Genomic DNA, 22,852 nt, shown 5'->3' with positions numbered 1-22,852 from the left:
GGGAGAGAGACTGGGTGGGTGGTCAGTGGGAGAGAGACTGGGTCAGTGGGAGAGAGACTGGGTCGGTGGTCAGTGGGAGAGAAACTGGGTCGGTGGGAGAGTGACTGGGTCGGTGGTCAGTGGGAGAGAGACTGGGTCAGTGGTCAGTGGGAGAGAGACTGGGCCGGTGGTCAGTGGGAGAGAGACTGGGTTGGTGGTCAGTGGGAGAGAAACTGGGTCGGTGGTCAGTGGGAGAGAGACTGGGCTGGTGGTCAGTGGGAGAGAGACTGGGCCGGTGGTCAGTGGGAGAGAGACTGGGCCGGTGGTCAGTGGGAGAGAGACTGGGTCGGTGGTCAGTGGGAGAGAAACTGGGTCGGTAGTCAGTGGAGAGAGACTGGGTCAGTGGTCAGTGGGAGAGAAACTGGGTTGGTGGTCAGTGGGAGAGAGACTGGGTCAGTGGTCAGTGGGAGAGAGACTGGGTCAGTGGTCAGTGGGAGGTCAGTGGTTGATGGGAGGGACTGGGTCAGTGAGAGAGAGACTGGGTCATGGTCAGTGGGAGAGAAACTGGGTCAGTGGTCAGTGGGAGAGAGACTGGGTCAGTAGTCAGTGGGAGAGAGACTGGGTCAGTGGTCAGTGGGAGAGAGACTGGGTCAGTAGTCAGTGGGAGAGAGACTGGGTCAGTGGTCAGTGGGAGAGAGACTGGGTCAGTGGTCAGTGGGAGAGAGACTGGGTCGATGGTCAGTGGTTGGTGGGAGAGAGACTGGGTCGGTGGTCAGTGGGAGAGAGACTGGGTCGGTGGTCAGTGGGAGAGACTCTGGGTCGGTGGTCAGTGGGAGAGAGACTGGGTCAGTGGTCAGTGGGAGAGAGACTGGGTCGGTGGTCAGTGGGAGAGAGACTGGGTGGGTGGTCAGTGGGCGAGAGACTGGGCCGGTGGTCAGTGGAAGAGAGACTGGGTCAGTGGTCAGTGGGAGAGAGACTGGGTCGGTCAGTGGGAGAGAGACTGAGTGGGAGGTCAGTGGTCAGTGGGAGAGAGACTGGGTGGGTCAGTGGGAGGTCAGTGTTTGATGGGACAGAGACTGGGTTGATGGTCAGTGGGAGGTCGGTGGTCAGTGGGAGAGAGACTGTGGGTGGTCAGTGGGAGAGAGACTGTGGGTGGTCAGTGGTTGGTGGGAGAGAGACTGAGTGGGAGGTCAGTGGGAGAGAGACTGGGTCAGTGGTCAGTGGGAGAGAGACTGGGTGGGTGGTCAGTGGGCGAGAGACTGGGTCAGTGGTCAGTGGGAGAGAGACTGGGTGTGTGGTCAGTGGGAGAGAGGCTGGGTCAGTGGGAGAGAGACTGGGTCAGTGGTCAGTGGGAGAGAGACTGGGTCGGTGGTCAGTGGGAGAGAGACTGGGTGGGTGGTCAGTGGGAGAGAGACTGGTTCGGTGGTCAGTGGGAGAGAAACTGGGTCGGTGGGAGAGTGACTGGGTCGGTGGTCAGTGGAAAAGAGACTGGGTGGGTGGTCAGTGGGCGAGAGACTGTGTCAGTGGTCAGTGGGAGAGAGACTGGGTCAGTGGTCAGTGGGAGAGAGACTGGGTCGGTGGTTAGTGGGAGAGAGACTGGGTCAGTGGTCAGTGGGAGAGAGACTGGGTCAGTGGTCAGTGGGAGAGACTCTGGGTCGGTGGTCAATGGGAGAGACTCTGGGTCGGTGGTCAGTGGGAGAGAGACTGGGTCGGTGGTCAGTGGGAGAGACTCTGGGTCGGTGGTCAGTGGGAGAGAGACTGGGTCGGTGGTCAGTGGGAGAGAGACTGGGTCGGTGGTCAGTGGGAGAGACTGTGGGTCGGTGGTCAGTGGGAGAGAGACTGGGTCGGTGGTCAGTGGGAGAGAGACTGGGTCGGTGGTCAGTGGGAGAGAGACTGGGTCAGTGGGAGAGAGACTGGGTCGGTGGTCAGTGGGAGAGAGACTGTGGGTGGTCAGTGGGAGAGAGACTGGGTCAGTGGTCAGTGGGAGGGAGACTGTGGGTGGTCAGTGGGAGAGAGACTGTGGGTGGTCAGTGGGAGAGAGACTGGGTCGGTGGTCAGTGGGAGAGAGACTGGGTCAGTGGGAGACTGGGTCAGTGGTCAGTGGCAGAGAGACTGGGTCGGTGGTCAGTGGGAGAGAGACTGGGTCGGTGGTCAGTGGGAGAGAGACTGGGTCGGTGGTCAGTGGGAGAGACTCTGGGTCGGTGGTCAGTGGGAGAGAGACTGGGTCAGTGGGAGAGAGACTGGGTCGGTGGTCAGTGGGAGAGAGACTGGGTCGGTGGTCAGTGGGAGAGAGACTGTGGCTGGTCAGTGGGAGAAACTCTGGGTCGGTGGTCAGTGGGAGAGAGACTGGGTCAGTGGGAGAGAGACTGGGTCGGTGGTCAGTGGGAGAGAGACTGTGGGAGGTCAGTGGGAGAGAGACTGAGTCAGTGGTCAGTGGGAGAGAGACTGTGGGTGGTCAGTGGGAGAGAGACTGTGGGTGGTCAGTGGGAGAGAGACTGGGTCAGTGGGAGAGAGACTGGGTCGGTGGTCAGTGGGAGAGAGACTGGGTCAGTGGTCAGTGGCAGAGAGACTGGGTCGGTGGTCAGTGGGAGAGAGACTGTGGGTGGTCAGTGGGAGAGAGACTGTGGGTGGTCAGTGGGAGGTCAGTGGTTGGTGGGAGAGAGACACTGGGTCACTATCTCCCTGTGACTTGCCAGGTGTCTGCAACTTTGAAAAGGGCATGTGTGGCTGGAGGAATGTGCTGGACCCCAAGAAGGATCATGTGGACTGGAATTGGAACAGTGGGAAGGCACCCAACCATTTCCAAGTACCAACTGTTGACCACACCCTGGGCACCAAGGAAGGTGAGTGGCCTTGTTGGGAAGTCAAAAGTGCTGGTATGGGAGTCACTGCCCCTTGGATGTGAGACTGTTCCTGAACCGGTTCAGGGGTCCAAGGATTGGGCCAAATACATCAGCCATACAGGCAGGGCAATGAGCAGATTGTGGTCACGTTCACTCCTAGGCTCTGTCTGTGCCACAGTCACCTGTGTTCATGGTCTCTGCGCTCCCTCTCTGCCTGTACCCAGGGCAGTGAAGGTTACAGACCATGGGTCTCTGGGGTCACAGGAATACCCAGGGGTAAATGAGGTCACACTGCACTGGGGTCTGTGTGGTCACAGTCTGTACCCAGAGTCAATGGGAGTCATCGTCCGTTCCCAGGTCAGTCTGCTCAGGGTCAGGGGAGGTGTCAGTCTGCCCAGGGGTCACGGTTTGTGCCCAGGGTCAGTGGGATCAGAGACTGTACTGAGATCAGAGGAGGTCACAGTCGGAGCTGGGGGTCACTGGGGAAATCTCCCTCAGCTGACTGGGGGAGGGTGTGGTGGGAGATGAAGGAATGAGACATAGGTGCACTGGTGCACTCATCCCACTTGACACGGATCTGTTGACTTTCTGGTCAGGTTGAGCCCTGCCTCCCACCCAGGAATCACTCCAGTGCCCATCTGGTCAAGTGCCAGCCAAACTCCTGCGCTGGCTGATCCACAGTAGGAGGCACGGTGTTGCCGCTGAATTCCTGCGTCACCCTCAACCTTCGGTCTTGTGGTGAGCCAGCAGTCAGTCCTCTCACCCCTCACCCTGACCCTTTGTTGGAGTGTGGGAGCTGCGGCTGTGGGCAGCTTTGGCTTCTGGAGTGAGGCTTCCTCCACCTGTGGATCCAATACAGACATGGAGCCAGTGCCCAGCACCAGGTCTCTCATTATTATCACACAAGTTCACTTGGATCCTATCCAATATTCCCTCTCAGGTGTAGGTGTGTGTGTGTGTGTGTGTGTGTGTGTGTGCAAGCACATATATCCTGCTACCAGCGCGCAAAGGAATTTAAACTCTGCACAAAAGGTTCTCACCCTCTACCTCGTTGGCATCTAAAGTATATTTCACGATCGTGCACAATCGTGTTTCCTTCTCCGGTTTCTGATGCGGACGGTGTTGACCACATGGAGTTTGTGATGATTTGTCTGCAGAATTTAGAACTGTTTTCATTGAAGAAATTATTGATTCATTAAGTTGAATTCCAAAGAAGCAAAGGGCGTGAAGCGCGGAAGAACTGCTCATTCATTTAAAGTGGAATGGCTTAACGAAACAGTAGAAAAGATTTGATGTTATTACATGCTGTAGTACAGTATATGAGAAATAAGACTTATTGATGTGTAGTATTTTATTTCTTTTAAACAGTGAACAACAAACTGGACTTGATAGTTTATTATCCTTAGAATAGCTTCAGGTTTACTTCCACTTAAAAATACAGTGCACTCATGTTGTTGTCACTGGGCAACAATTGCACTGCAGAAGGTATTTGCGCACATTGGTCATTACGAATTAGAGGGAACATTGGTCCTGGCTGGTGACACTTTCCCACCTACTGACAGCACTCATACCTCTTTCTATATCTGTGGTAGCTACTCATCAAATACCTTCATTCTGCCCGCTGTAGAAGGAAGGATCTCTCAGTGGCCAACCATTTTTGTTTGACTTTGCTTTCCTCTTTGGCCACGAGGAGATCAAACTCAGGCTGGAGGAGCAACAATATTCCATCTGGGTGGCTTCAATCACTAAGGACCCCCACTACCCAGGACATGCCCTCTTCTCATTGTCACTGCCAGGAAGGAGGTACAGAAGCCTGAAGGCACAGACTTGGCGATCTGGGAACAGCTTCTTCCCCTCTGCCATCTCAGAATCAGAATCAGGTTTATCATCACTGGCATGTGACATGAAATTTGTTAACTTAGCAGCAGCAGTTCAATGCAATACATAATCTAGCAGAGAGAAAAATAATAATAAATAAAATAAAACATCATAATAAACAAGTAAATCAATTATGTATATTGAATAGTTTAAAAAACATGCAAAAACAGAAATACTGTATATTAAAAAAAAGTGAGGTAGTGTCCAAAGCTTCAATGTCCATTTAGGAATTGGATTGCAGAGCGGAAGAAGCTGCTCCTGAATCACTGAGTGTGTGCCTTCAGGCTTTTGCTTGATGGTAACAGTGAGAAAAGCGCATGCCCTGGGTGCTGGAGGTCCTTAATAATGGACACTGCCTTTCTGAGACACCGCTCCCTAAAGATGTCCTGGGTACTTTGTAGGCTAGTGCCCAAGATGGAGCTGACTAGATTTACAACCTTCTGCAGCTTCTTTCTGTCCTGTGCAGTAGCCTCTCCATACCAGACAGTGATGCAGCCTGTCAGAATGCTCTCCACGGTACAACTATAGATGTTTTTGAGTGTATTTGTTGACATGCCAACATCTGATTCCTAAATAGACATTGAACCCATAAACACTACCTCACTACTTATTTTCATTTCTGTTTTGGTATGTCTTGTTTTCATTTAATTATTTGATATACATACTTACTGTAATTCCATTCTTTCCTGTATTTATCATGTATTGAATTATACAGCTGCTGCCCTTTTCTCACTGTTACCATCAGGTAGGATTCTGATTCCGATAACAAATTTCACGACATACACTGGTGATCTAAAGCCTGACCTGATTCTGATTCTGACCTGACAGAATCAGAACATCAATTTCCCTAACTTCCAGCTTACTCCACTTTCCCCCCTCTCTCTGGTTACCCTCTCACCCCTCCTCTTCTCCTCACCTGCCCATCACCTCCCTCCAGTCCATCTCCTCCTCCCCTATTTCCCATGGTCCTCTCTCTTCTCCGATCTTCCATATATCACCTCTTAGCTTCTCATTTCATCAATCTTCCTCACCTGGTCTCACCTATCACCCAACAGCTTCTCCTCCCTCTGCTTCCACCCCCCACCTTTTTACTCTGGCTTCTTACCCCTTCTCAATGAAAGAGCTCAGACTGAAACATCAACTGTTTGTTCTTTTCCATAGTGCTGCCCCGCACCAGCATTGTGTGTGCTTTGCTAGATTTGTGCACGTTGAAGTGCAATGGGATGTGCTTGGGGCTGGGAAAAGTACTATATAAAGAAAAGACTTCCCTTTTGTTCCAGGTCACTACATGTTTGTGGACATTGGAGCGATCAATGTTAGAAAGGATGCCTGGCTCCTGAGTGAACACCTCCCTCCGACCAAAGGCTCGTGCCTTATGTTCCACTACCGCAGCAACATCAACAAACACCTCAGTGAGTTGCTTCATCTTCACCATACAACAGCCCCGAGCACGGATCCTGTCATTCCAGTGGGGTCAGTACATGGGGACTGTACCCCGGTGAGGGTCAGTGTATGTGGGAGTGTACCCCAGTGAGTGTCAGTGTGTGTGCGACTGTACCCCAGTGAGGGTCAGTGTGTGTGAGACTGTACCACAGTGAGTGTCAGTGTACATGGGACCATACCCCAGTGATGGTCAGTGTGTGCGGGACCATACCCCAGTGAGGGTCAGTGTGTGTGCGACTGTACACCAGTGAGGGTCAGTGTACATGGGACTGTACCCCAATGATTGTCAGTCTGTGTGGGACTGTATCCCAGTGTGTGTCAGTGTGTGTGCGACTGTACCCCAGTGAGGGTCAGTGTGTGTGCGACTGTACTCCAGTGAGGGTCAGTGTACATGGGACTGTACCCCAGTGAGTGTCAGTGTGTGTATGGGACTGTACCCCAGTGAATGTCAGTGTGTGTATGGGACTGTACCCCAATGAGGGTCAGTGTAAATGGGACTGTACCCCAGTGATGGTCAGTGTGTGGGACTGTACCCCAGTGAGTGTCAGTGTGTGTGGAAGTGTACCACAGTGAGTGTCAGTGTTTGTGTGGGACTGTACCCCAGTGAGTGTCAGTGTGTGTATGGGACTGTACCCCAGTGATGGTCAGTGTGTGTGCAACTGTGCCCCAGTGAGGGTCAGTGTACCTGGGACCATACCCCAGTGAGTGTCAGTGTACATGGGACCATACTCCAGTGAGTGTCAGTGTGTGTATGGGACTGTACCCCAGTGAGTGTCAGTGTGTGTGTGTGTGTGTGACTGTACCCCTGTGAGTGTCAGTTTGTGTGTGACTGTACCCCAGTGGTGGTCAGTGTGTGTGGGACTGTACCCCACAGAGGGTCAGTGTACATGGGACCATACCCCAGTGAGTGTCAGTGTGTGTATGGGACTGTACCCCAGTGAGTATCAGTGTGTGTATGGGACTGTACCCCAGTGAATGTCAGTGTGTGTATGGGACTGTACCCCAGTGATGGTCAGTGTGCGTGTGGCTGTACCCCAGTAAGGTTCAGTGTACATGTAACTGTACCCCAGTGAGTGTCAGTGTGTGTGTAACTGTACCATAGTGAGGGTCAGTGTGTGTGGGACTGTACCCCAGTGAGTGTCAGTGTACATGGGACAATACCCCAGTGATGGACAGTGTGTGTGGGACCATTCCCCAGTGAGGGTCAGTGTGTGCGCGACTGTACCCCAGTGGGGGTCAGTGTACATTGGGACTGTACCCCAGTGAGTGTCAGTGTGTGTGGGACTGTACCCCAGTGAGGGTCAGTGTCTGTGCGACTGTACCCCAGTGAGGGTCAGTGTGTGTGGGACTGTACCCCAGTGAGGGTCAGTGTGTGTGTGACTGTACGCCAGTGAGGGTCAGTGTGCATGGGACTGTACCCCAGGGATGGTCAGTGTGTATGGGAGTGTACCCTAGTGAGTGTCAGTGTGTGTGTGACTGTACCCCAGTGAGGGTCAGTGTATGTGGGACTGTACCCCAGTGATGGTCAGTGTGTGAGGCACTGTACCCCAGTGAGTGTCAGTGTGTGTGCGACTGTACCCCAGTGAGGGTCAGTGTACATGGGACAGTACCCCAGTGAGTGTCAGTGTGTGTGAGACTGTACCCCAGTGGGGGTAAGTGTGTGTGGGACCGTACCCCAGTGAGTGTCAGTGTGTGCGCGACTGTACCCCAGTGAGGGTCACTGTACGTGGGACTGTACCCCAGTGATGGTCAGTGTGTGTGGGACTGTACCCCAGTGAGGGTCAGTGTACATGGGACTGTACCCCAGTGATGGTCAGTGTGTGTGCGACTGTACCCCAGTGACTATCAGTGTGTGTGTGACTGTACCCCAGTGAGGGTCAGTGTGTGTGAGACTGTACCCCAGTGGGGGTCAGTGTGTGTGGGACTGTACCCCAGTGATGGTCAGTGTGTGTGTGCGACTGTACCCCAGTGAGGGTAAGTGTGTGTGTGCGACTGTACCCCAGTGAGGGTCCGTGTACCTGGGACTGTACCCCAGTGATGGTCAGTGTATGTGGGACTGTACCCCAGTGATGGTCAGTGTGTGTGCGACTATACCCCAGTGTGGGTCAGTGTACCTGGGACCGTACCCCAGTGAGTGTCAGTGTACATGGGACCGTACTCCAGTGAGTGTCAGTGTGTGTATGGGACTGTACCCCAGTGAGTGTCAGTGTGTGTATGGGACTGTACCCCAGTGATGGTCAGTGTGTGTAGGAGTGTATGCCAGTGAGGGTCATTGTGTGTGAGACTGTACCACAGTGGGGGTTAGTGTGTGTGGGACCGTACCCCAGTGAATGTCAGTGTACATGGGACCATACCCCAGTGATGGTCAGTGTGTGTGTGACTGTACCCCAGTGATGGACAGTGTGTGGGGGACTGTACTCCAGTGAGGGTCAGTGTACGTGGGACTGTACCCCAGTGAGTGTCAGTGTGTGTATGGGACTGTACCCCAGTGAGTGTCAGTGTGTGTATGGGACTGTACCCCAGTGATGGTTAGTGTGTGTGGGACTGTACCCCAGTGAAAGTCAGTGTACATGGGACTGTACCACAGTGAGTGTCAGTGTGTGTGGGAGTGTACCCCAGTGAGTGTCAGTTTGTGTGCGACTGTACCCCAGTGAATGTCAGTGTGTGTATGGGACTGTACCCCAGTGATGGTCAGTGTGTGTGCGACTGTACCCCAGTGAATGTCAGTGTGTGTATGGGACTGTACCCCAGTGATGGTCAGTGTGTGTGCGACTGTACCCCAGTGAGGGTCAGTGTACGTGCAACCATACCCCAGTGAGTGTCAGTGTGTGTATGGGACTGTACTCCAGTGAGGGTCAGTGTGTGTGAGACTGTACCCCAGTGGGGGTCAGTGTGTGTGGGACTGTACCCCAGTGAGTGTCAGTGTGTGTGGGAGTGTACCCCAGTGAGGGTCAGTGTGTGTGTATGGGACTGTAACCTGAATGGGTCAGTGTGTGTGGGACTGTATCCCAGTGGGGGTCAGTGTGTGTCTGACGGTATCCCAGTGGGGTCAGTGCATTACAACTGATTACAGCTTGTAAAACTCGATCATATTTGTCAAAAATAATTTCCCTTCCATGAATCCATTTTGACTCTGCCGAATGCTATTATTTTCCATAATATACTCATAAGTGCCCTTTTAGCTATTCCTTAACAACAGAATCCAACATTGTCTTAATGCCAGATTAACGGTGTGTGATGTACAGTTTCCTCTCTTTTTTCTCAAAATTCGAGGTAACCTTTGTCTCTGTCCATACCGTAGGACCACTCTAGAATCTACGGAGCTTTGGAAATGATAATCAGCATATTCACAATCTCCCTGGTCACTGCCTTTTAAACAATTATAGGATCCTGGTGATATATTGCCTTCTCAATCCATTAAATTTTCCAATACTAACTTTTTATTTATGCTGATATCCTTCAGATCGGTTTACTGCGTCTTTTTCCATAAAGACAGCACAAGATATTTCTTGGTTTCGAAGGGATGCTTGTTAAACTTTTGCAAATGTTTGCATTTTCCATTACCACAGAAGCTCCTAAATTCTGTGCCTATAATCTCACTGATCAATCTCTTTTCCCTTCTCTCCTTTCCTTATGAAAGAGTGGGCCCTCCTTTACTAAATTCTGAGGGCCTCCCAATCCTCGGGCTTTCTATGCCTTTGGACAGATTTTTCCTTTGATCTAATCATATCTTTCATGCTCTTCAAAGCCATGGCTGGAGCACTTTTCCTTTTGGGCCTCTGCGCCTTAAAGGAATGTAGATAATTAGCTGTTTCATGCTTAAATTTAACATAATTTCCAAATCTACTATATGTGGTGCTAGAAAGTTTGTGAACCCTGTAGAATTTTCTCTGTTTTTGCAGAATATGACTTAAAATGTGATCAGATCTTCACACAAGTCCTAAAACTGGATAAAGAAAACCCAATTAAATAAATAACAGAATAAAAACATACTTATTCATTTATTTATTGAGAAAGATAATCCAATATTACATGTATTTGTTGGAAAAAGTATGTGAACCTTTGCTATCAATAATTGGTGTGACCCCTTTGTGCAGCAATAATTTCAACCAAACATTTCCAGTAACTGTTGATCAGTCCTGCACATCTGCTTGGAGGAATTATAGGCCATTCCTCCTTACAAAGCTGCCTCAACTCTGGGATGTTGGTGGGCTTCCTTGTGTAATGCCCTGGTTCACGTCTTTACTGTTATGCTGTAGGTATTTCATTTAGCAGCTCTGTAAGAGCAGTCGGTTCTGCTTTCAGCCTGTTTGGATTATTGTTGAAGATAAAGGATGTTGAGGAATGTGCCATCCAGTTGGGATGGTGGAACTGGGAGGACGTTTCTTTGGTAAGCAACACTAAGGTTGGTCTTGGGTCTTTTGTTCGGCGGGAGACGAAGAGGGAAGACGCTGGGGAGAACCAGTTGTAGGATATGACCCGGTGGGAGACCCGTTTGTTCGAGCTGGATTGTGGGCAATGTTCGGAAGGTGGTGTGTGCTTTCACGCAGACCGAGGGCCCAGCGCATGAGTGACAGAGAAGTTCAAGATGAGCTCCAACTTGTGCACATTTGACTGTTTGATTATAATGGGCCCCTTTTGTTTATTTTTCTTTCTCTACTAACCCTTTAGTTAAGTAAGATTCATAAATATAATTCTATTATAGAATGCAGTGCTCTATAGAATGCAGGTACTCTAGTAGTATGCAGTGTGCTGTCTGTTATTTCTTGGCACTGAGTTGTAACAGGGTTGCAAACTTCACAGCGTCCACACAAACTGGGATTTGGGGTAGGAGAGCCGTCTCAGTCTGTTTCTGGAAAAAATGAGGAAGGTCCAGGACATATGTATTGCAAAAATGAAGAAATGGTAAAATAGTACAACTGTGGCTGACAAGGGAAGTCAAAGCTATTATAAAATCAAAAGAAAGGACATACAACAAAGCAAAAATTAGTGGGAAGATAGAGGATTGGGAAGTTTTTAAAAACCTACAGAGAGCAACTAAAAATATCACTAGAAGGGAAAAGATGTAATATGAAAGCAAGCTAGCAAATAATATCAAAGTGGATAGTAAAAGTTTTTTTCAAGTATGTTAAAAATAAAAGAGGAATGAGAGTGGATGTAGGACCACTAGAAAATGAGGCAAGAGAAATAATATCAGGAGACAAGGAGATGGCTGATGAACTAAATGAGTATCTTGCATCAGTCTTCACTGTGGAAGACACTAGCAGTATGTCTGATGTAGCAGTGTGTGAAGGAAGAAAAGTGGGTGCAGTCACTATTACAAGAGAGAAGGTGCTCTAAAAGCTGAAAGACTTAAAGGTACATAAGTCACCCGGACCAGATGAACTGCACCCTAGGGTTCTGAAAGAGGTAGCGTTAGAGATTGTGGTGTCATCAGAAATGATCTTTCAAAAATCACTGGTCTCTGGCATGGTGCCAGAGGTCTGGAAAATTGCAAATGTCACTCCAATCTTTAAGAAAAGAGGAAGGCAGCAGAAAGGAAATTATAGACCAGTTAGCCTGACCTCAGTGGTTGGGAAGATGTTGGAGTCAATTGTTAAGGATGAGATGATGGAGTACTTGTTGACACAGGACAAGATAGTACAAAGTCAGCATGGTTTCCTTCAGGGAAAATCCTGCCTGATGAACCTATTGGAATTCTTTGAGGAGATTACGAGGAGGATAGATAAAGGGGATGCAGTGGATATTGTATATTTGAACTTTCAGAAGGCCTTTGACAAGGTGCCACACAAGGCTGCTTACCAAGTTAAGAGCCCGTCGTATTACAGGAAAGTTACTAACATGGTTAGAGCATTGGCTGATTGGTAGGAGGCAGCGAGTGGGAATAAAATTATTCTTTTCTGGTTGACTGCCCGTGAATTGTGGTGTTCCACAGAGATCAGTGATGAGACTGCTTCTTTTTATGCTGTATATAAATGATTTAGATGATGAAATAGATGGCTTTGTTGCCAGGTTTGCAGATGATATGAAGATTGGTGGAGGGGCAGGTAGTGTTGAGGAAACAGGTAGGATGCAGAAGGACTTAGACAGATTAGGAGAATGGGCAAGAAAGTGGCAAATGAAATACAATGTTGGAAAATGTATGGTCATGCACTTTGGTAGTAGAAATAAATGTGCAGACTATTTTCCAAACAGGAAGAAAATCCAAAAATCTGAGATGCATAGGGACTTGGGAGCTCTTCTGCAGAACACCCTAAATGTTAACTTGCAGGTTGAGTTGGTGGTGAGGAAGGCAAATGCCATGTTAACATTTATTTCAAGAGGTCTAGAATGCAAGAGCAGGGATGTGATATAATAAGGCACAAGTGAGGCCTCACCTTGAATATTGTGAATAGTTTTGGGCCCCTCGTCTTAGAATAGATTTGCTGGCATTGGAGAGGGTCCAGAGGAGGTTCACAAGGATGATTCCAGGAATGAAAGGGTTATCATGCAAGGAACGTTTGATGGCTCTGGGTCTGTACTCGCTGGAATTCAAAAGGATGAGGGAGGATCTCATTGAAACCTTTTGAATGTTGAAAGACCTAGACAGAGTAGATGTGGAAAGGATGTTTGCCATGGTGGGAGAGTCTAGGACAAGAGGGCACAGCCTCAGGATTGAGAGATGCCCTTCAAAACAGATGTGGAAACATTTCTTTAGCCGAAGGGTGATGAATTTGTGGAATTTGTTGCCACGTGCAGCTGTGGAGGCCAGGTCATTGGGTGTATTTAAGGCAGAGATTGTCTTCCTTAGACCTATGCTGCCGAGGAACCCAGGGGGTTTCACTTGCTTGAACTGCTTGCTTCAGGTCCTTCCACAACATTTTCATAGGATTCAGGTCAAGACTTTGACTTGGCCATTCCAAAACATGAATTTTCTTCTTTGTAAACCATTCTGTTGTCGACTTACTCTTGTCTTTCGGATTGTTGTCTTGACACATTATCCAGCCTCTATTAAGCTTTTATTAAGATGGACTGCCACCCTGACATTGTCCTATAAAATGTCTTGATACAATTTTGGACTTATTGTTCCCTCAACAATCGCAAGCTGCCCAGGCCCTGAGGCAGCAAAGCAACCCCAAATCATGCTTCACCGTTGGGATGAGGTTTTGGTGTTGGTGTGCAGTGCCCTCTTTCCTCCCAATATAGCAGAGTGCATTTCTGACAAAAGGTTCAACTTTTGTCTCATCTGCCCACAGTACATGATCCTGGAAACATTGCAGAATATCCAGGTGGTCTTTTGCAAACTTGAGATGAACAACAATGTTTGTTTTTGAAGAGCTGTGGTTTCCTTCATGGTGTCCTTCCATGATCACCTTTCTTGTTCAGTGTTTTTCATATAGTGGACATGTGAACAGAGACCTGAGCAAGCTTTAGAGATTTCTGCATATCTTTTTCCATTGGGTTCTTTTTCACCTCCTTCAGCATTGTATGTTGTGCTCTTGGAGTGATCTTTGTGGGATATCCACTCTTAGGGAGAGTAGCAACAGCACTGAATTTCCTCCAGTTATAGACCATTTCTCTTACTGTGGACTGATGAACACTCGGGTCTTTAGAAATGCTTTTACAGCCTTTTCCAACTTAATGCATCTCCACAATTCCTCTTCTAAGGTCCTCTGAAAGTTGTTTTGATCGAGGCATGGTGCACATAAACAGTTCTTTTTTGAGAAGAGCAGGCTCTTCGTATGTCTTGTTTATAGGGCAGGACACCTCTACATCCCACGCCTCCAATCTCATCTCATTGATTGGAACACCTGACTCCAAATACCTTTTGTAGAAGGCATCACCCAGAGCTTCACATACTTTTTCCAACAAATACATGTAATATTGGATCATTTCTCTCAATAAATAAATGAACAAGTATAATGATTTTGCATTATTTATTTAACTGGGATCTCTGTCTAGTTTTAGGACTTACTTGAAGATCTGATCACATTTTTAGGCCTATTTATACAGAAATAGAGAAAATTGTACAGGGCTCATAAACTTTCTAGGACCATTGTATGCAATCTATATGGAAGCAAGATCCCTACCTCTCCAGCCCTTTACCTTTCCTACCCACCTGGTCTCACCTTTCACCTTCCAGCTAACCTCCTTCCCCTCCCCCCACCTTTTTATTCTGGCATTTCTTTCCCCCCCCCCCCACACTTTTCCTTTCCAGTCCTGATGAAGGATCTTGGTCCAAAACATTGACTGTTTATTCTTTTCCCTAGATGCAGCCTGACCTGCTGAGCTCCTCCAGCATTTTCTGTGTGTTGCTTTGGACTACCAGCATCTACACACTTTCTCATGTTTATGAAATACAATCTACAGTTTTGCTTTGTTTAGATTTAAAACCCTGATTTCAGATTTAACCAAATCACATTGTCTTAGTATAAAGTCTATTACATTATGAGCACTCATCACTAAAGCTATGAAAAACCCCTTTCCAATTAATTAACACACTTCCATAATGAATAATTATTAGCTCTAAAAGTTCATGTAGTTCCTCAGTATTTTTAGGTAGAAGGCCATCTCTTTTACATTACAAGTTTCACCCCCTCCCACCAGTGTGTGAGTGGGACCTGTCCCTCAGTGAGGGTCAGTTTGTGTGGGACTGTACCCCAGTGAGGGTCGGTGTATGTGGGACCGTAGTGCGCACACACACACCCCTCCCAAATGGACCCACAAAATCTATGCGCAGATTAAAGTCCCCAGTGATAGCTGCACCTCCAGTTTTGCAAATTATTCTATGCCCCACAAACGTCTGGGGCTGTGGAGAACTCCCACCAATGTTTTCTGCCATTTCTCGATTGTCTGGGCTCTGACCCATCTCTCCTCCTACCAATACCCTGCTATTTAATTTAAAGCCTTACCCACAATTCACTAGGAATCTGGGTCCAGCCTAATTCCAGAAACAAAATTGTGCCAACTTCCTCTTTCTCCCAGACTGGTGCTACTGTTCCATGAATTGACACCATTTCTCCAGCACCAGTCTGGCCATGGATTCAACTCTCTGATTTTATCCACCTTTTGTCAATTTGCATGGCGCTCAGGGAAAAGCATAACGATTATTAATTTCATGTTTCTGCTTTTCAAATTGGACGCTGGCTGCTATTCATTCAGAAGATCCTCTTTCTTTGTCCTGTCACTGGTTAACCTCGGTCTGAGGAAGTGCCCTTAACCTCGGAACCAGGCAAGCAACATAACCTGTTCATTGCTGCAGAGAGCTGCCTGTCTAACTGTGCCACCCCTATATCTCTTCATTCCTCTTCCCTCTCCAGTTTGAATAATCCCCTGTACCATGGAGCCCCAGTCACTTTGATCATCCTCCCTGCGCTCTGCAGTTCCAGGGGTGAGGCTCCTCCAAAGCTACCACTGGATCTTCATTCCTACCTGACTCACAATCACGTCCCCTGCCTTTCTTGACCACTAGTTCTGCGTTACTGATCCTCCTTCAGTGCTCCCTTGGTAGGAACCTTCCAACGATCACCTGTGCCCAAAATCATAGTGCCCAAATCTTGGACGGCAGCTCACCAACTCCGAGCTAAGGTTCCTGAGTCACAGACAATTACTACACGATGAATCACAACAAAGTTTTCTACATTTGCAACATAATCTGCTCTTTCAAGCCTGCATTAAATTACTTAATTCTTTGAATATAAAGCTACAGCATTGTACTTCCCTCATTGAAGTCCTTCGCTCCCCTAAGTCCGCCCTCCCCAAGTCACAGCCCCCTATGGGCAGGCTGTGCTGAAGTACACAGTGCCTCAATAGAATCCATGGACTTCAGCGCCCACTGTTCCTGAATCTGTCCATTTCAGCTAACTATTTGAAATTATTTACCACTATCTACTACATGTTTGCCACTGCAAATGGGAAGAAAAACAAGGTTATGAAAATATAATTATGAAACTAAATTTTATAAAAGTAAGTAAGACCACGAGATAGAGGAGCAGAGTTAGGCCATTTGGCCCATTGGGTCTGCTCCGCCATTTCATCATGGCTGATCTGATTTTCCCCTCAGACCCAATCTCCTGCCTTCTCCCTATATCCCTTCATGCTCTGACCAATCAAGTGTCTATCGATTTTAGCCTTAAATATACATAAAGACTTGGCCTCCACCGCTGCCCTTGGCAACAAATTCCACAGGTTACCACAGATATCGCCCCTGTGTTGAGCTGAGTGCCCAGTTCACCTGCCTGTGATGTTAATGATCCCTGTGAGTTGTATGAATTGTTTGCAGTGCACGGGCCGCTCAAGGTTTTCCAGTACACACCTAATGGGATGGAGAAAATGCTCTGGGAGGCCAAGGATATCCAGGACGACAACTGGCGAACTGGCAACATAACTGTGGAAAATGCCATGGAGTTCCAGGTCAGGCTGGGTCTTCCCGCAAATGTTTCTGTTTCTTTGGAAGCCTTTAAGTGAATAGAAACAGCATATTCATGGAACAAGTGTGTCCATTCTGTCTGCCATCCCAACAACTCCCGAAATGCCCCCACCGCAACCTCCCTCCTAATGCTCTCACCTATTTATCTCCCCCTTCTGGTGCACTTTACATGTGTATCCATCCATTCAGTACTGTCTCTCCACTAGTGTAGCATTCCCTCAGTACTGTCCCTCGGCACTCCCTCAGTACTGTCCCTCGGCACTGTCTCTCCCACTGAGACCCCATCTCCTCCACTGCCCCTCCCACTGAACCCCCCTCCCCCAACACTGCCCCTCCCACTGTCCCCACCCCCTCCACTGCCCCTCCCACTGTCTGTCAGCACAGTTGCCCCGTTATTTCCACTCCCTCAGCTTTTGACCAGACACTTCAGGACATCAGCCCCTTCGCCCTGAGTGTGGGTCAGAACTCCAGGACTAGTACTGGAGTCAACCCTGTGCTGACGGTGGTGCTGACTGGGACTGACCAAGGGGTGGAGTGGTCTTGTCCAGTGTGTGCTGGAGAGAGGCTGGGGTACTACACATTTCAGGGGCTGGTGGAGTTCAACACTGATGGGTTGTGTCCTACCTCAGATTGGTTTTAAAGCGATAAAATCAGAGGAGCTAACAAATGGTTACATTGCCATTGACGACATTGAATATCATCCTGGTGTGAACTGTTTTGGAGTTCCGACGGATAGCGCTGCTGGAGGTAAGATGGTGTTTAATTAATCTGCTCCCTGCAGCGGGTGAGGTTGTGGGAACAGTCAGGGCACTGACAGCAATGTCCAGCCCAGCTCAATTGTTCCCTCATCACACACTCCCAGGGCATGGGATAGACACAGAGTGAAGCCCCCTCTATATCATCTCATCACACACTCCCAGGGAAAGATAGAGACACAGAGTGACCCTCCCCTTACACTGTCCCCTCACTGTCTCCCATGGCTGGGAGAGCTATGTGGGGCTCTGTCCTCTTTGGGGGATTCCCACAGGATGCACTCAGTGTTTTGCGTGAGGACTTGCTGAAGTTCAGCCTGGAGGGTATCAGCTGCTGCCCTCCCCAGTTCCAGGGCTGGAAGGGGATGGCTCCCTCATGGCACAGAGCAGTGATCCTCTCATGAAGCTGCCCTCCGTCCTCAGCACAGCTGAGATTCACCCCGGCTAGTTTTACATAATCTGACAGGTCCCTCCAAGGCAACATTGCAGGGTCTTTTCCCAGATGGCCAGTCTGTCTGTCCCCTTTCTCTCCCGCAACTGGGAGTCAGTGTTTGACAAGGGGCTTCATAAGTACCAGTGAGGGACTTCTGTATGCTGAAAGTCTGTAGGTCCTTGATGATGTACCTTCATCTTGAGATAGGAGTACATCAGTGAATTGTATTCCATGTGTGTGGAGCCATTCTCATGTTGCCAGAGGAGAGGGTTGTTGGATTCAGACTGAGACAACGTAGGTTAGACACAGGTTAAATCTCTCTCTAAGCTGTCCCGTCATATAGTTCTAGGATGGGGACAGTATTGGTTGGGTTCCCTCTGCACTGTCGTAACACACAGTCTCTGGGCAGGGGCAACACAGAGTCTCTGTGGTATATCCTCACACAGCACTGGGTAGGGACAGTGAGGAGTGGGATGAGGAGCTCACTCTGACTGTGGTGTTGTGTGTGACTGCAGGTGCCAGCAACACTGCTGGGATCGTTGCTGCTGTGATCCTCATTCTGGCTGCACTGGTGTGCCTCGCTGTGGCCACCAATTACTGGTATAAAAACAAGATCGCCTGCTTTCGTGGAAGCAGTAATGATTCGAGGACGTTCTTTGGGTTTGACAACATCAGCTATCGAAACCGTAACAAGGTATCACTGGCGGTGGGCTGGTAATGGGGAGGGGGGAGGGAACACGCGTTACGCATCCAACAGAGAGAGGCCACACAGTCTCCGGGTGTAAGTATCGAAGAGTATAAATGGAATCATACTGCAGGGTTAATAGAACCAGTTTGGGAACACTGTACAAGGAGCTGTAAGTTGGTAGGTCCCAGCTGATGTCCCTTCATCTCGAGGTTGGTAGCCACTGTTCAGTTGCTTATTCCTCCTACAGCCCCCGCGCTCATCCTCACAGGGAGCAACAATTTTGTACCTATTGGCAAGCTCCTGTTAGGTTCCCCTACCTGTCACACCTGCAGTCACACCCTCTTGTCCCTGGCCACAGAAGTTGGTAGTCTAATGGGTGCGATTGCCTCATGAAACACTGTTGCTAGGTAAATGGCCCCCTCCCTGATTTATCACAGTTTGAAGCTCAGATTCCAGTCTGATTTGCTTGAGCAATAACACTAATACAATACCCCTCTAACTTCTTTTTATTGCTACTTGCCTAATAACCTAATTGATCTTAAACTCAGCAGGAAATCCTGACAGGCCCCACTCACTTTTTAAAGCTGGTGCTACTCATGACAAGTAACAGCCTCCGAGATCTCAGACTCTGCCTCTTTCACTGTGCTCACTCACTGAGGTGGGTGTGGGTGAGGAATCCCATTGAAACCTATTGAACATTGAAAGGCCTGGATAGAGTGGATGTGGAGATGTTTCCTGTAGTGGGGGAGTCTAGGGCCAGAGGGCACAGTCTCAGAATAGAAGGACAACCCTTTGGAACAAAGATTGTGAGGAATTTTTTTAACCAGAGGGTGGTGAATCTGTGGAATTAACTGCCGCAGGTGGCTGTGGAGGCCAAGTCAATGGGTATATTTAAAGTGGTGGTCGATAGATACCTAATTAGTAAGGATGTTAAAGGGACAAGGCAGGAGAATGGGACTGAGAGGGAAAATATTTCAGCCATGATCGAATGTCAGAGCAGACTTGATGAGATAAATGGCCTAATTTAGCTTCTATGTCTTGTGGTCTTACAATGGGGAGACTTCACCCTAGACAACAGATCCTTTCTCCCATTCCCTCTCTTTGTCTCTTACCCTCTCTGGACCTACTCTTAACATAGAACACAGAACAGTACAGATGCTTCGTCCCAAGATGTTATGCTGACCACTTAACCTATTCTAAGATCAATCTAATGCTCCTCTTCTGCATTGCCTCCATTTTTCTTTCATCCATGTGCCTATCTAAGAGTCTCTCAAATGTCTCTAATATAGCTGCCTCCACCACTACACTTGGCAACGTGTTTCACACACCCACTACTCACCATGTAAAAAAAACTTGCCTCTGACATTGCCCTTATACTTTCCTCCAATCACCTTAAAATTATTTCCCCTTGCATTAACCATTTCTGTGCTGGGAAAAAGACGCTGGCTGTCCACTCTTTCAATACTGTGCCTCTTATCATCTCTATCAAGCCATCTCTCAAACTCCTTGCTCAAGAGGGAAAAGCCCTAGGTCACTAATGCAACATTGCTTGTGTCAATGTCCACCAGCGTTGCTGTAAAGTTCCACCCTGTTGTCTCTGACTTTTCCTTTCCTGCTTCGCTCAAGCTCTCCACCTTTGGGGCAGGTAAGAGACCAATATCCATTACAAGCCTGCAGACCACAGCTGTCTCAACAACACCTCCTCCCTACTTACTCCAATCCATGCTCCCACTTGGTCTCTGTCATAACTGTTTGGAGGTTGAGACTTTCCACCTCAGTGCTTCTAAGATCTTCTGGCCCTCCAAACAATAGCTTCCCTTGAACCATGGTTGACAGGGCTCTCAGTGATTATTTCCCACCCTGATACTTTCAGCCCCTCTCCTTCCAGTAGGAACAGGAAGGAGTTCCCCAGTCTTCACCTTCCAGCACCCACCCCCCACTGCCCGCCTCCATGTTCTACAGATTACCCTTCATAATGTCTGCTGCCTTCAGCATGATTCCACCAAAAAAAGACACATCTTCCCTCCCCTATCATCATACCAAAGGGACTATTCCATCTGTGACCTCCTGGCCCACTCTTTCATCTCCACCACCTACCCTCGTTCTCTCAGCACTTTCCTTTTCAACCGCAGGAGATGAAACAGCTGTCCTTCCATCTCCTTCCCGCCAACCAGGTGAGGCAATGATTCCAGTCTGGTGCACCACGTTCAGTGTTCACAATGAACTGGGGCCAGAGCTTCCAGTTTCTTGACACTTTAATTCTCCATCCACTCTGACCATTCTGCCTTTGCCCTTCTACACCAATCCAATAAAATCTAACATTGGTTTCTCATGAGTCTCTCACCCTCCAACCATTTTTGATCGCTATTTCAGGTTTCCAGCTTTTGTACTTCCTTTTGCTCTGTGTTGTTCCTCTTACTTCATGGTAGGATTTTGAAGAAAGCTTTCTCTCTGAAACTCCTATGTGTGAGACTGTCTTTAATATGCTGCCTCAGGAGAGTGCAGCTAACTGGATGGTTCTCAGAAGTCTGCATGAGCAGCAGGCCTTCCAAGGACATGTGGCTGGGAGAGAGAGGAGCAGGCATTGCCTCGGTTTATGTATGGATGGGACATGAGGGGAGCAGCAGTGTTGGTTCACGGAGTCTACACTGTGTCCAGGTGTCCTCTTCCTGCATACGGTTACCTTCACACATCTGGCAGTGCAGCTGGTTGAGTTACTGGGACTGAGCTCCTCTTCTTCTTCTCCTCACACAGAATACGGTGCCAGTGGAGACTGTCCCTGCGAGTGGCGTACAAGATCCACAGTGAGCTTCAGAGGAGCAGGACGCCTCCAACACAGCACTCCATGTACAATAAAATACCTCTTTATTAAAGAGCCTGGGAGCCAGAGAGTCCTTTCTTCTTTGCTGATAAAGGCAGTTGTATTCATGTTAGCTTACGCTGTCTATCACTATCACTGTGATCACTGGGAAACTGAGTGACACAAGCTGTGTACAGGACTGCACACAGTCAAATGCAGAGCCACAGAGGTCTAGAGGCAGGGTTACACATCTGTCAATATGCAGTGTGGCACACAGGTCCTAACAAAGGACTGCGTTCTGTACTGTATGACTGTGTTCTATACTGCATGACATCATTTAGAGGAGCACAGGGCTACACTCATGCCACATAATTCTGCGGCTGCACATGCAGTGCTGCTCACTGCCCCATGCACAGCAAGTGCAGTGCTTCATGCAGCTTTCCACACTGGGCTATGCACAGGGTTTTGTGTAGTGTCTGCCGGTGTATCAGAGGGTGATAGAACTGCTGGGAGCTTGTGCTCTCTGAATCAGGATTCTGGAGCTGGCGATGTCCGTTCAATATCTCTGTGTCTCTGTGCAGTCTCTGCCAAGCGTGTCCTCTTTGATCTCTGAGTTTATTTAGTAGTCAGGTGGTAGCGTTGGAACAGTATCTACTGTTGTGGAATGAAAGGCTGAAGTTTTCTCTGCACTTTCCCATCACTCGCTTCCATGTCAGGGACAACAGAGTTACACACAGGGTAAAGTTCTGTCCACAATATCTCGAATTACATTCCCAAGCTCAGGTCCAGACTGCCTCAGGATGGAGCCAACTGCCTCCATCCCCACTTCTGAAAATATATGCATGCCTGGCTGATTCAGAAGAGGGAACACACAATGTCCACTGGCTCGCTTAGAGCCCTTCGGGTTCTGGTGGGCTTTACACAGGCTGTAGTGCATTCTGCACAGTGAGAATCACAGCATAATTAAATAATAATGAGTTTTGTCATTTTAAAAATTTATTCATTGACGGATGTGGGCGTCACCAGCATTTATTGCCCAACCCCAGTTGCCCTTGACAAGACCATAAGACCACAAGACATAGAAGCAGGAGGTGGTGATGAACTGCCTTGAACCGCTACAGTCCCTGAGGTGTGGGTCCCACAGTGCTGTTACAGAGGGAATTCCATGATTTCAGCAACAATGAAGGAACAGCGATATGTTTCCGAGTCAGGATGCTGAGTGACTTGGAGGGGGATTTCCAAGTGCTAGTGTTCCCAGGTATCTGCTGTTCTCGTCCTTCTAGACGGTCGTGGTCGTGGGTTTGGCAGGAGCTGCTTTAGGAACTTTGATGTGTTGTTGCAGTGCATCCTGTAGAAAGTACACACTGCTGCAACTGTTTGTTGGTGGTGGGGGGAATGGATGCTTGTGGAAGGGGTACCAGTCAAGTGGGCTGCCTCATACTGGATGGTGTCAAGCTTTTCGATGGAGCTGCACTCAGCCAGGCGAGTGGCGAGTATTCCATTACGCTCCTGACCTGAGCTTTGTAGATGGGGGACAGGCTTTGAGTTGCACGCCACAGGATTCCTAGCCTTTGACCTGCTCTGGTAGCCACGGTGTTTATATGGCTAGACCAGTTCAGTTTCCTATC

The 22,852-nt window shown here is 48.7% G+C and overlaps 1 protein-coding gene across 2 annotated transcripts in view; it reads left to right on the top strand.

Moving 5' to 3' along the window:
* The window catches only part of LOC132407633 (apical endosomal glycoprotein-like), a 58,945-nt gene extending 37,614 nt beyond the window's left edge, over positions 1-21,331 (top strand). For both annotated transcript variants that reach the window (XM_059994414.1, XM_059994416.1), the window contains exons 9-14: positions 2,676-2,822; positions 5,981-6,112; positions 16,405-16,535; positions 17,181-17,298; positions 18,252-18,430; positions 21,179-21,331. In XM_059994414.1, the coding sequence (XP_059850397.1) occupies positions 2,676-2,822; positions 5,981-6,112; positions 16,405-16,535; positions 17,181-17,298; positions 18,252-18,430; positions 21,179-21,232 (761 nt within the window). In that variant the 3' untranslated portion in view covers positions 21,233-21,331. The remainder of the gene's footprint in view (positions 1-2,675; positions 2,823-5,980; positions 6,113-16,404; positions 16,536-17,180; positions 17,299-18,251; positions 18,431-21,178) is intronic.
* The last annotated feature ends 1,521 nt before the right edge of the window (positions 21,332-22,852 follow it).

Source organism: Hypanus sabinus, chromosome 18 (assembly GCF_030144855.1).
Source record: "Hypanus sabinus isolate sHypSab1 chromosome 18, sHypSab1.hap1, whole genome shotgun sequence".
Lineage (NCBI taxonomy): Eukaryota > Metazoa > Chordata > Chondrichthyes > Myliobatiformes > Dasyatidae > Hypanus > Hypanus sabinus.
This window is presented reverse-complemented; position numbering and strand designations above follow the sequence as displayed.